Source organism: Misgurnus anguillicaudatus, chromosome 22 (genome assembly GCF_027580225.2).
Source record: "Misgurnus anguillicaudatus chromosome 22, ASM2758022v2, whole genome shotgun sequence".
Classification (NCBI taxonomy): domain Eukaryota; kingdom Metazoa; phylum Chordata; class Actinopteri; order Cypriniformes; family Cobitidae; genus Misgurnus; species Misgurnus anguillicaudatus.
The window spans coordinates 5,345,762-5,359,175 of NC_073358.2; the positions used below are offsets into that span (position 1 = coordinate 5,345,762).

At 38.8% G+C, this 13,414-nt stretch overlaps 1 protein-coding gene across 2 annotated transcripts in view; it reads right to left on the reverse strand.

Moving 5' to 3' along the window:
• Positions 1-1,044: 1,044 nt before the first annotated feature.
• tmem132e (transmembrane protein 132E) overlaps positions 1,045-13,414 on the reverse strand; it is a 450,599-nt gene continuing 438,229 nt past the window's right edge. For both annotated transcript variants that reach the window (XM_055200522.2, XM_055200523.2), the window contains exons 8-9: positions 9,576-9,770; positions 1,045-4,488 (exon numbers count right to left, since the gene is read on the reverse strand). In XM_055200522.2, coding sequence (XP_055056497.2) covers positions 3,415-4,488; positions 9,576-9,770 — 1,269 coding nt within the window. In that variant the 3' untranslated portion in view covers positions 1,045-3,414. The remainder of the gene's footprint in view (positions 4,489-9,575; positions 9,771-13,414) is intronic.

Consider the following 13,414-nt stretch of genomic DNA (forward strand, 5'->3'; position numbering starts at 1 on the left):
TCTTGTTGTCAGGTATACGCACCTTATGGTAAAGCCACAGAGAAACTGCCGTATAGAAAAAGAAAAGGACTGTGGTAGCTCAAACATTAACAAATATGCTTGTTTTTGTTTATTTCCTCTTAAGACTCATTTAGCAAACCCCTTATGAAGTATTTTTCTTTCAGCTACACAGGGTTACAGCTTTATTGCCTTCTGCACATCATGAAATATTCATATTTGTGGCATATTTTTCACATTCACCAAATTACTACTACCATTTGACTTGTTACGGTGTGAAGATGAAGTTTACTACATAATAGAGAAAAATAAAATGAAACTTAATTACGCTAAAAGATGCTTTCAGAGCTCCTTTCATAGTAAATGCAAAGATAGTGAGCCATAATAGTTTTTGATCAGTGCTTGACCCAAAACAATTCCAAAATAGCTTGCCGTACAAAACGTCCTTTAACCAAACATTGCAAAATTGAGTTTTCAAGGATGGGGGCATGTTATGAAACATGTCTATGTTGACAAAAACTAATTGGTTTACAAGTGGAAAATGAATTTGCATGAAAACACCATAGAGTTTAATTGGACACATGGCCTTTGATGTCAGCAACAAAAAGATAAAGAGAGCGTGTTTCGTTTTTCCTTTTAAAAGATATAAAAAGCTTATTTATTTTGCTAGTCCAACCATGCACTATTATACACTTTACTTTCTTATTTATATCTACTGCTGTCCACGACCCTATCACAACAAACCTGCAGCCAATTTTTGGGTCATGACCCAATGGTTCACAACCACTGTTTTTTTTATTTTCATCCCATTGGCATTTAGTGGTGAGCAGTGCGGAAATGGCGATAAATATTTGTCTGTCATTGGCCGGCCAGGCGTATATTTACTTTGCAATAACTGGAAGGTTTAACGCTGCTATAAATGAAGCTTTCCGTTATTCCGGTGTTGCCTTCTATTTATATGCATTTCGTCTGCCGAAACAAACAGGTAATCTAGAAAGCAATTTTTTAAAGCACCGCATAAAAATGTTGCCAATAAAAGACAAAAGACCAAGTTAATGCATTGTATTTTCTTTAGTACTTACATATAAGGGGGAAATACAACAGTTCATTATTTTTTCGGGATGATACAGGTATTTGTAACAGTGCTCTGTACATTAAGGGTGTGGCAGCACATGGCCGATAGTACCGTGCTTCAGCAGGTCATAAAGTACAGCTCAAATCTCTACACCACAACACAGCATGTGGTCGAGGCAAAGGCCTAGTAGCAGCTCCTCTTCGAAAAACGTCAAATGAAAGCACGTATATTGCAATATACATAGATACAGTACATACAGTATCATTGGATGAAAGTAGAAAACAATATGAGACTTGAATGTCCTGGTACTTACAAATGAAAAATATTTCATGGGAAAATAATTTTAGAAATAAAAAAATATCACGAGCTGCTACCAGAGATCTGCAGTAGAGCCATTGTACCACATTAGAGGACCTTAATAATACATAATCGTCAAGATACAATTGAAAAGTTTACATTCAGATCTGAGCCACCGTTTCGGAAAATGTGGATCAAACTGACATTTTAACCAACAGTTCAATCAAAATCCAAGTCACATTAGGATCCTTTGCGAAAAAGTGAAGGGGGCTACAAATCATGGAGGAATGGAGGTGCGTTTGTGTTTAGTTCTTTGTGACTCACATTTCGAGTGCAAAGGGCCCCTATTAAATCAGGGGTTAAAGTTCAATAAAATTAATATTATAAAAAAACAAATAAACAAGTCCATTCGAAAAAAAAAAGTTCAAAATAAGCACAGTGGGAAAATACCTATTTAAATACAGTGTGTGAATTCAGACGTCCTGAACAAACTGGAGGGACTCACCCTGAAACTAACCTGTAAAAGGTTAGCAGCAATACACATATACATTGATTGTGCCCTACCAAATAAAAACATTACCCATTACCAGCTTAACCATTTCTACACTAGTAATGTTAAAATTTTTGGACTTTACTCATCTACTGTGCTACAGAGCATTGTTTTTAACAAACATAGCCGAAATTAAAACTAAACTAATCCCAAAACCATTTGTTATAACTAGTCTTGAGATATTTCTTGGTATATTAATGAAAGTAACTGGTGCTATAGCGCTAACCGGGGCAAATTTATGTAACCACAATGATCGACCCCTCCAGTGTGTTTGCATAGCATTTTGTCCTTACAAGAGATCTTTACTCCGTAACCGCTCGGGTGGGTGAGGTCATTAAAAGAGACTTCCACAGGCTAACTGAGTCATTGAAAGTTAAGCTTGAGCAGTCTGTATGTACACAGGAAGGGGAGTACATCAGGGAAGGTCTGGCACATGCATGTGATGCATGGTAACATGATATGTCCTATACTATTTTTATGTATGTATGATTAGATAATTCTCACAATGCAAACATATATGAAGGAAAAATAAAGAAATGAAATAGCGTTAATTGTGCCTCCAAGTCTCCGTTCATGCAGGGGAATGTTGGAGAGGAGATATCTAACTCCAAAATGTACAAGCTTCTGCTTCCCACCTCAATTTATTTAGTAACAGATTGTAGAGTGACTCCGGTTTGGACCCTTACCAATTTAGTGTGAGAACAGAGAGAAGTTGTGATTACTAAAATATGTTTAATAAGGCATTTGACCTAAACAAGACAGTGAACGGCATCCAGATAGCATGAGAATTAAATACATACACTATGAAGAACTAATTCAACAACCAAGGCATGTGTTGAAGCAAGATGAAGTGGGAGCTTTAAAACCATTTAGCTTTTCCAAAACTGACAGAAGGAATCCATGGCATGGTTTCTTATAAATGTTCATGAATGTTTCTGTGGCCAAGTATCAGGTTTATTAACAGTGGAATGAACATTATCCATCTCAAAACACAAATCAGGGATAAAATTTGAATCTGCACTTCAAAAGGCCTCTTTGTCGGAGAAGAATCTGTTGAATTGGAAAAAAAGGAGAAGAAAAATGAACACAGTGCCAAGACTCTGAGAAAGATCCTGTCCCACAGCAGGGTGACCCAAATTATCCTCACAACAAGTATGATTGAGTTCTTCAGGAATCCATTTTGATATCAGTGCTCATGAACAAAAATCTGTGTTTCCCCAAAAGATTGTACAGTCACCCTTCTACCCAGCAGCAATTGTATTCGCTGCTAAAGCCACATTTACTAGAGATTTACAAATCCCCTAGACTTGTCTTTGGCTTTCCAGACAGCGTTGTGAACATTTTGTCAACAAGGGAAACAGCACTGTGCAGAAAACCCCAACAAAACTGGACACCAGGCGGCCATGGTCGTTTTTCCTGTGAAAGTTACCTTCTCTAGAGTGAAAATTAAGAGAGAAAAATAGAAAGGAATGTCTTTAGAAAGCACGTAGCCCAATCAGGCTATTTCCTTTATCCTGCGCATGTAGTCGTGCAGTTCCTCTGGGTCCTGGAAGCCCATGTCTTGGCATACCCACTGAATGTCCTCCTCGTTGGCAATCGGGATGGAGTTGTAGGGTAAATCTTCTGCGGGATGGGTAAAAGTGGTGAACTTTACGCGCTTGCGTTTGGATGTCGGCGAGTTGGGGTCTTCTCCGTGGTCTTTTGTGGAACCGCCGGAACTGCCGTCTCCTCGGCCGTGGACTTGGCTTTGTACGCTTGTCTGGGAGCTGCCGCTGCTGTGGTGGTCCCCATGACAACAAGTCTGTACCCCTTCCAAGGTGTTGCTGGGACTCTCCACCGTCTGAGGTGAGAGATCGCTCTCAGCGCGCAATGGTTCTCCGTTACCCAGGAACACCCAGTGGTGGGAATGGTCCATGTTGGCTTGTCCCTCGGGGGGGATGCGCTTATGGCGATACTTCAGCACAAACACGATGCAGTTTATAAGAAAGACCAGTATGGCAAGACAAAATACACCCAGGAGAGCATACATGCCGATCTCCAGATCGGTCATGCTACGGGGACTGTGCACAAACTCATCGTCTTCTTCTTCGTCTTCTTCGGTCGGTTCTTCTTGATTCCTGACCGTAGGAAAGTTGGTGTAATCGATTGGCACGCTTGCCGGCTGCTCATTAGATGGCTCGTATCCCTCACCACCTATGTTGGGATCGATAGCAGGTCTTCTCGTGTTGAGAGGCATTCTGGTGTCTATTTGAGTCTCTATCTCCACATCCTCCTCTGAGTCTTCGTCTGTTCCGTAGCGAACTTTTACGAACACCGGGGACGAAGCGATGACGCTCTTGCGTTTCGTCTTCTGGCAGGTTTCGCAGATGGTCATCTCCACATGCACTATGTCTCCCGAGCCTTCACCTTCTGCAACAATGACCGGCCAACGCTGCTGGGGTTGTTGGGATACGCTAACCACCTTGTCATCTGCTGTGGAGGCATTGAGATTGTAGTCTTTAGGGTCATACATGCTCAGGGGGGCGGCAGTGTTGTCACTGTAGTAAACCCAGATGGACAAACTGGCCTCCTGTGAACACAAAATAAAAACAATTATGAAAAATTCACTCGATCACACTAAACGATTTGAACTCTTGCAGTTGGTGATTATATGACTAAAGAAATAGCAACAGTACAGGACAGAACAGTACATTTGTTCTTACTACAGAGAGATTATAAATACTGACAGTGTTGCCACCGTCGTCTCCTGTTTTGAAAACCTCTTTCAAACATACATCATTCGGAGTTTCTCGGAAACAAGACAAGTGCAGATTAGAGTATGTGTGACACAGCTAACATCAGAAGGGGTTACACGCTTTGACCGTTGGAAACAGGCTGAGGGGAAACGGCACTGACGCAACGCTTGTGTTCTTGTCACCTCATAACAAGCATCAACCTGACAGCTGCCTTCCTGTCCCCGTTCCCTGCAAAAGGAACACAATGCTTTCCACCTGTTGGCAGGCAGACAAAATGAAAGCCACTCTGCCAGTGTGCTTTTAGTCAGAAATGAAGTGTCTCTATCCTTTTCTATTCAGGAAGAGAAGTACATATCTTCCTCCAGTCAGCAACGCCCTGTTGTGAGACAGCAAAAACTCTTCTGTCGCACCGCTAACTTCAAGGTTGCTCTGACATTCCGGCTGAGGCTCTGTCATCTTCAGTTGTCAAGATGAAGAGAGTCTTTGATATGCATGATCTGAATAATACATTGAAGTCGACATGTTGTCCTCGTGGACCTTTCGAAATCGCTTTAGCCACTAAACAGAACAGCATCAATCAAGAATGGCTCTTGATATTTTTACAGGCTTACATTTTTTGGACATTAATATTGTGCTTTGGTTTTGACATGGAAATATTGTTCAGTTCTGAACTGTTTATTGTGTGACAGGTAAGATAAATCTCGAAGGTAATTTTAAATGCGTTGTATGTAACAAACTAGACAACTGAAGTGCACTTGCATCTTAAGATGTCTTGGAATTTTGGGAATCAATTATTTAAATGGGCAGCCAGGCAAAAAGGACAAGGGTATACGAAGAGTAAATGATTAAAGCTGGAAAAGTTTCATTCAAATTTTGGTTTGATGTCAGAATGTGATTAGTTTGGTTGGTGTAAAAGTAAATTCCCAAGGTGGGGTGTGCAGAAGTAAACTACTAGGGTGAACATAGGTGCCATTTTCCCCGGACATGTCCTGGACAGGATTTCGGGTGTGTCCCCCGGAAGTCGCATTTGTCTAATGTATACGTCAAGTTAATTGGTGTATTGATTACTATAAGCAAAACCATGGTTTTACTACAGTAACCATGATTTCACAACGGTTTTTAAAAGCCATGGTTATTTTGTCGTAACGGTAGTTAAACCAGGGTTAATTTTTGTAAGGGAATGGTGTGTCCCTGGGTGTGTAAATGACTTGTGCGTGTGCTTATTGCTATTTATCTCTAAATCAGGGATGGGCAACTTTGGTCCTGGAGGGCCGGTGTCCTGCAGAGTTTAGCTCCAACTTGCCTCAGCACACCTTCCTAAAAGTTTCTAGTATGCCTAGTAAGACCTTAATTGGCTGCTTTAGGTGTGTTTAATTATGGTTGGAGCTAAACTCTGCAGGACACCGGCCCTTCAAGACCGAAGTTACCCATCCCTGCTTTAAATGAACCCTCCTTGATGCCCAATTTTCTTGGGTATTACGGTTCAAAGCTAAATAATCCAATGTGAACAGAGACCGGCAGAGTAAGACGCAATCAGACCTGGTTCAGACAATAAATCTAAGTCGCATGTGAAACCAGTGTAACGCTACTGTGACTCACCATAAAGTAGTATAGTATATGCAAAAACCTTTCACTATTATATTGTGACGCAAGGGGTAAAGCAGGCAAGTCTACTTGAAGAGCTCAAGTGATGAAGTAGGAGCATTCGACCAGGAGGAGGGTCAACAGTGATGTTTATAGTCTCCGCAAGCACTTACACTGATACATTACGCTAATTAAATCCAAAGGTGTTGAAGAACAGAGGAAGGGGTTGGGGGGAGATAGAACCACTGGATGCATGAAAATTAAGCAACCACCCTCATCTGATGCTGGATGTTGGTCACAGGCTAAATACAGAGTAGGAATAAAAAAGACCCCGGGCTAGCACAGCATGGTGTCGTGACCTGTCCAAGACACTGTATAAATTAGCACGACAGCATTAAGGGTCCTTGCTTCAAAATATGAATACGTTCCAATTAATGTTTTGGAAAGATTATAGATGAAACGCGGGGAGCTCCCTTGGCGACGCATAAGTGGTGGTGGCTTCTTATTACGCGAGATGCATGCTTGTTTCGTGTGCTGAATAAGACTGAATGCCAAACAAGACTTTATTAAAGCAGTAGGGGCTGGCTAGAGGACTGCATCGAAGCTAATTTGCCAATGGTTGGTAACCTTAGTGGAGACTTGATTCATCAATATCAGGCAGCGTTCAGTCAGCGTTAGCTCTTCGGGAGAAGAATTATCCTGAGCAACAAGGAAGAATTTCAAATAAATGTCACGAGCATAATTAGTTACAGGGGACAGAAGGTCCAAGCTTTCTCCATGGCTCAGTTCAGACGGGTGTGATGATGAATGATATTGTCATATTTAGACAAAAATGCAAGATATTCTATTCAAAATGTATTTAAATTGTGCTTTTTACAATTTTGCATTGTTGCAAAGCAGCATAAAGGAAATACTAGTACACTGTACTAGATCTTTACACACTGAAGTCCGAAATATACATTTATTCGTATTCGCCATTATACAAATTCGTCACACACAGAAATCTTGCACACTGAATCCGATGCGAATTCATTAAAAAAAATCGCAGAGATTACAAAATGGAGTCGTTCACGCTGTTCCATCTGCCACAAGGGGCAGTTCGATTGTTAAACACACTAAACCGTGATACGTTTCTTGCTGCAGCCGTGTACCGATGTTGCTAGGCGTCGGCTATGATTGAAAAGACACCAAAATGGTCAGGGCTGTTAGATTATGGTTAGATGTAAAAGGGTTAATGACGTGACGTTAATTATTTTGTGTCCGTATGGTTCAATTAAACGTAAAAGGGTCAAAATAAATTTGCAGATTACTTGCATACATTCTCTTTTTTGAGGACCAAGTATACAATTTCTGGTTTTATTTCATTTTGAAAAAAATATTTGGGGGATAATTGCAAAAAAGTCAATGTGGTCTGTGTCAATTGGTGTAACTAGTATTTTTTTTTAAATGTGGAATTTCATCAAAGATTATTTAGAAAACAGAGCTGTTTTCAGCATATGTCAGGACAAATATTACAAAAACGCATTAAAATTTACATTTAGAAATAACTAATAAAATTATATTTAATTTTTTTTTGATGATGATGATTACGCTTACATGCTATCAAGGTGGATAAAACATTTAATATTTCTATTTCTTTAGCACAATTCGCGTTACACCATTTAACATTTTGAGGTCCATTCTGTCTTTCAAAAATTTGTATTGCATAAAATTATCATAAATACACTATGTGCATTAAAATAAACCTGATGCATGCTTTTCCAACAAGTTTTTTATAAAATATTTTTGATTTTTTTCATCCTACAAACTAAAAAACAGTAGTATAATAGTATAAAAAATAGTAAAGTGTGTATTAGGGCGGTTCACATTTCGTGTCTTTTGTATGTGCAAATATTTTATTTTAAATGGAGAGGCGTGGCAAGCGTGCACAAATAGAAAGCGACGCGGTCGCAATAAAAGGTGTAAAATTTTGGAATTTATTACTCGCTTGTCTAAAATCTGTGCCAAGTTTTAATATTAAAAAATATACCAAATCTCAGTTAATACAGCAACAATCTTATACTCATGTTTAATTAAATTTTTTTTATTTTTTCCCCTTTAAAATATTCTTAATTGTGGTGTTATTATTATAGTTAAAAAAGCCTTCTAGGTTGCAAATTAGCTTGAGCTACAATACTATGATGCATGCATCAGATGACTGTCTTCTCATTTTCGTTTATTGTATCTGTGCATATACAAATAAACTTAAATAAATAAGTAAATGTACTCTTTTTCCGGGTGTGTCAGCGTCGCTTTTCAAAACAGCCATGCCTACAATGAATGTTTGACTCAGGAAAAAGTTGGCAAGGATGTTGATGTTTTTTAAAGTGACGGTTTTTATAAATTGTAACACCAGTGACATGAAATTGGGGAGCAGGTATTCCCTGTAAATTATTTATAATATTTATTTGATATCTTAATTTTTTAAAGTAGTCTACTAAATAACTGTACTACTTCCTTTTGAATTATGACATTTAAAGAGGGAGAGTAATATATTTTTTAACTTAAAATGTGTCACTAAACCACGACTCCTGACCCGAGGGACAAGCCAATTTCATGGTACTGACCGTGTTCTACAATATATAAAAAAATGGTTTGCAATATAACTGTCTAACATATGTTTTATTAATAATAAAACACTTCAATTAAAACAAAAAACATATTTTTTGTATCATCATCTTACAATTTTAAGTGTTTTTCCTGGTGGTTGGGGCCGGGACAGGAAAGCCACCATTTTCATAGAATGACCCAGGAGGAAAGCAGTGCGGTCGTGTTTTCGTGAGTTTTTAGAGGCGAAATGTAAACTGTCCCTAAGGTTGGAAGATATGAAAAACATTCAATTTTAAGAGTTTCGGCTGGTGTGAGAAGTCAAAATTGTAGTCAGCCACATTAAATGGAGACTTTCGGTCCAAGCAGAAGATTCTGCCAACCGGTCGCTTATACATTTGAATAAAAGTGGTAATCAGTTTTCTACTATGGCGAGCTTGCCTTTCACCAAGGACTTCTAGATGAATATTACCATACGTAAAGCACCTAATTAATATTCATAAGGCAAGCTGATAAGAAATATAAATGTGTCCCCCTACACTTTTCAGACCATTACTCCCTGATCGTATATAAATGAATTTAAATCTGACCTTGTGTTCAGGGAGGTTTCAAATGAGAATTAGTAGTGTTTTGTACAAGAATACTATTTACATTAAGAGTCTAACGTGATCAAGACTTACTGCGATTTTATTCATATTCACATTATAGCATCAAAACTAGAAGTCTAGAAGGAAACAATCGAGGAGTTTACCTGCTTAGGAGTGGAGAGTGTCTGTATGCCTGTTGCCTTGGCAACCATGGTATGGCTGTTGCCAGGGCTTGGTTGCAGATTAAGTGCCAGTCCAGAGATGGCATGAACGCGTAGTTCCAGTATGGACACTTTCTCATCCACCACAGAGAACTGGGTTTCACCCAGTACCGCCTCCACTGCAAGCGGGGATTCAACCTGAAACCAACAAAACTATATCAAAATGTGTCTGTCTTCAAGCACAATCGAGGACAATGCGGATCAAAGGCAGAGATTCACCTAAATATATATATATATATATAAAGATAGTAAAGATATGAAATAAGATTGCACAGCCAAATAGTAACATTTAGCAGGTAATCTCCCATATTCAAGATACAGTCCATTGAGCAAGTATTTTCTCAAGAGAATGGGCAGTAAGTAATCCAGACAAATCCTCTATATGACACTTCAAACCCATTATGACACCTTTTCTCACCCCATATCACCGCTTAAGGTCACAAGGGACCTACAGAGTAAGATGTCAAGTGGGGTAGCACAACCGTTTTCTTGCGTTCCTCTGCTAAACCCGAGAGATCCCAAGAGTCCCAAAATGCCAAGTTAAATGAGATGAGACTCAATCGAGGATTTTTCTTTTTACATAATTTAAGAAGGTTAAGTTGAACTTGCACAAGAATGTTGCAGGCTCTGTGGAGGATTTTTACATGCTTAAAAGAAAAAAATATAGAAAACTTGAGCTGTAAAACGTTACATTTACATCGACTTGTTTAGCAGGTGCTTTTATCTGAATTCACATAAAAATTCCAAGCAATTTATCTTTCAGGAGCCTGCAATACTTGCAGCACTGCAATGCTAAGTATTACATGTAAGCTGGGCTACAAAAACAAAAGAGAAGAGAAATATATATTTTTACAGTATAATAAATATAGTAAGAATCTTGATTATAGATTATACAGAGTACACCATCAGACAAAATGGTCCAAAAATGGCCCCTAGCTATCACTGTAGCCAGTACCGTTTCAGAAAGTACACTTTTGCACCCAAAGAGTTCATATTACTACCTCTAAGGTACATATTGGCTCCAAAGAGAATATATTAGTACGCCAAAGGTACATATCGGTACCTAAATGGTACATAATATGATCTTTTAAAGGGTACATTTTCGTCTGAGCCAACGCACTATCGCCGACCCAAGTTTTGAATCTCGGATCACCCGCTACATTCCTGTCCTCTCCTTACATAAAGTCTATCAAATAAAGGCAAAAATGGCCTAAAAACCTTGCACGACTTATGTTTGTTGTGTACAAGCAACTAGATCTTATTTCGGTGGAAGTAATTCGTATGTATTTTATGAAGTGAGAAGGTGAATCGTACAAAAATGTATGATTGGTATAAAAAACATTAGTGATACCCCAACCCTTAAGCCCGACGTATAGTCAGTTTTTTTATGTGTATGCGAATATATGCACACAGTCGATGCAACACCTTGCAAATAATAGTTTATTTGACTCTTACGTGTACACAGACGATATCCTGGGCTACATACTAGATTCTCTTGTAGGTGCATGCGCGACCTACACGACAATGTATACAGGGTTTCAAAAATCCGCACTCTTCTGATGATGAAAATTGCGTCATGCGCACTGTACGAAATGAACTCATTCCCCGCCATTGACGAGTTATGTCGTCAAGAGAAAACATTTGCATTAATAAAACGTGTTCCTGATGAGTTTTTATGGTATCTGTAATAAATGATACACTAGATGGCGCTCTTACCGAATTTATAAAAAACTGAAGCAAATTTTTTTTTATTAATTTCACACTCTGTGTATGTTCTGATAATCGTCTTGAATCTGATCTCTAAAAAAGTCCTTCAAAAAAATAAATTATTTTAGCTTTTTGCTAGGATGAAACTTTTTTCACGTTTTGTTTGTTTATTATTTGTTTGAAAGCAGAGGCTCTGTTCTTTCATTTGCTATATTTGTATGTTTATATATTTTATATATTTAAAGAGTTTCGTTGCAAAACGAGATAAATCAATTTTTTTATTTTTTTTGTCTAAACATGTTTATTATTATGTTATCATGTTATTATTTTGTTTCATGGTGCTACTTAGCTGTATTTTTTACGTTATGAAGGTTTAAATCAAAACAAACCAACTGCAGTTGAATTGAAATTAATTGGAATGCACAACCAAAAAACGAGATTTCTGAACAATCAAAAAAACGGAGTTATCTCGTTTTGCAACGAAACTCTTCATTTTCTTGGAAGGCATTTTGTGAAACTTTTGTGAAAATCACAAAAAAATGCTGGCGGGCAACTTTTCAAAAAACGGCTGGCAGGGAATGAGTTAACTATACTTCGGCCTTAACCCCACCACTAAACCCAATGTTATTGGGGCAAAAACAGACCATACAGAAATGCGCATGAATTAGATCGTACAAATTCATACAAATTAGCTACCTCGTAAAATACGTATGAACTACCGCGAGTTTACATTGGTAAAACAAGCAAAACGTGAGTAGTGTTCCTGCTTTACCATCACCGGCAAATGTCAAACAGACATTTGCAAAGTCTGAACATTATTTTATCTTTTGAATTACAACTATTCAACAACATTAACCCCCTTAAATTTACTTGATCGCATCTGAGTCAGAGCCGGTTACACTCGGCTACACAGGAGGCAAGCAAAGCAAATTTTGCCCTTGATAATTTAGCCCAATAAAGTCCATAATGACTTTTAATGGTGTTCAAAAATCTCCAGACTCTGTGGTAAACATTTTCATCCAACCTGTTATTACTTCCCTCTTCAAAAATCCCCATCAGCAGATAAAAGCTCTCAGCACTGATGCACTGTAGGTTTATGAACCAGCCGCTGATTATAATCTCGCATCTATGAAGTGGCTCTGCTCAGCAATCTTTTGGCATAAAAACCTCATCCAGGCTTTCTGGTTGTTTCTCTCTTTCTAACACCCGAAACATGGTTCAATGACTTTTTACGATTCAGCCCAGACTTACAACCCATATGCGCCATGTGTACATTTTTTGCCTAATGTTTTGAAACGGTCTGTTTCGGTTAATGGATCACCCGATTCTATATGTTCCCATCGCCTGTCCTCTGCTTGAAAAGGGTTGTAGCCTAAGGAGGGCAGATAATTCAACTGAAATGTTTTGCATTTTTAATTTCTTAAAGGGACAGTGTTCGGCCAAAAATGAAAATGACCCCATGATTTACTCATCCTTTTGCCTCCGCATATGAAAAGTGCGTACACTACGCTAAAACTCTCTCCTGATTGCGGAGGAGTCTAATGCAGGGTTCACACCACGTGGTAGAGGTGGCAAGCGCGAATGGTTTACATGTTAAGTCAATGCAAATATGCGATTAGGCATCCTGCGGCGCGTTACGTGTGAATTGAGCGCTGCCGCGGGAAACGCGCAAGTTGAAAAATCTGAACTTGAACGCGTTAACCAATCAGGACCTTGCTGTAGTAGTGACATGATTACAGGAAGCGACTGGAGTCTCAGCGGAGTCGCAGAAGCTCCTCCCATGACGCGAATTTCCACGTGAAAGTCTTGAATGACTAGAATTTAACATGCGGCTTTCACGCGCGAATGAAGCGAGTAAACTCAAATGTTCAAGCGTCCAACTACACGCAAATGGCACGTTTATGCCGCCTCTACCGCGGCTGGTGTGAATGCACCATAAGATGGCTGCATTATCGGAATCTATTTATTTTTGTTTGTAAAGTTTTAAATATGTATATTTTTCTTACAAGATCGCATCGATTAAGACCTTTATTTATTCCACTGGAGCTGTGTGGATTACTTTTGGGAAGGATGGA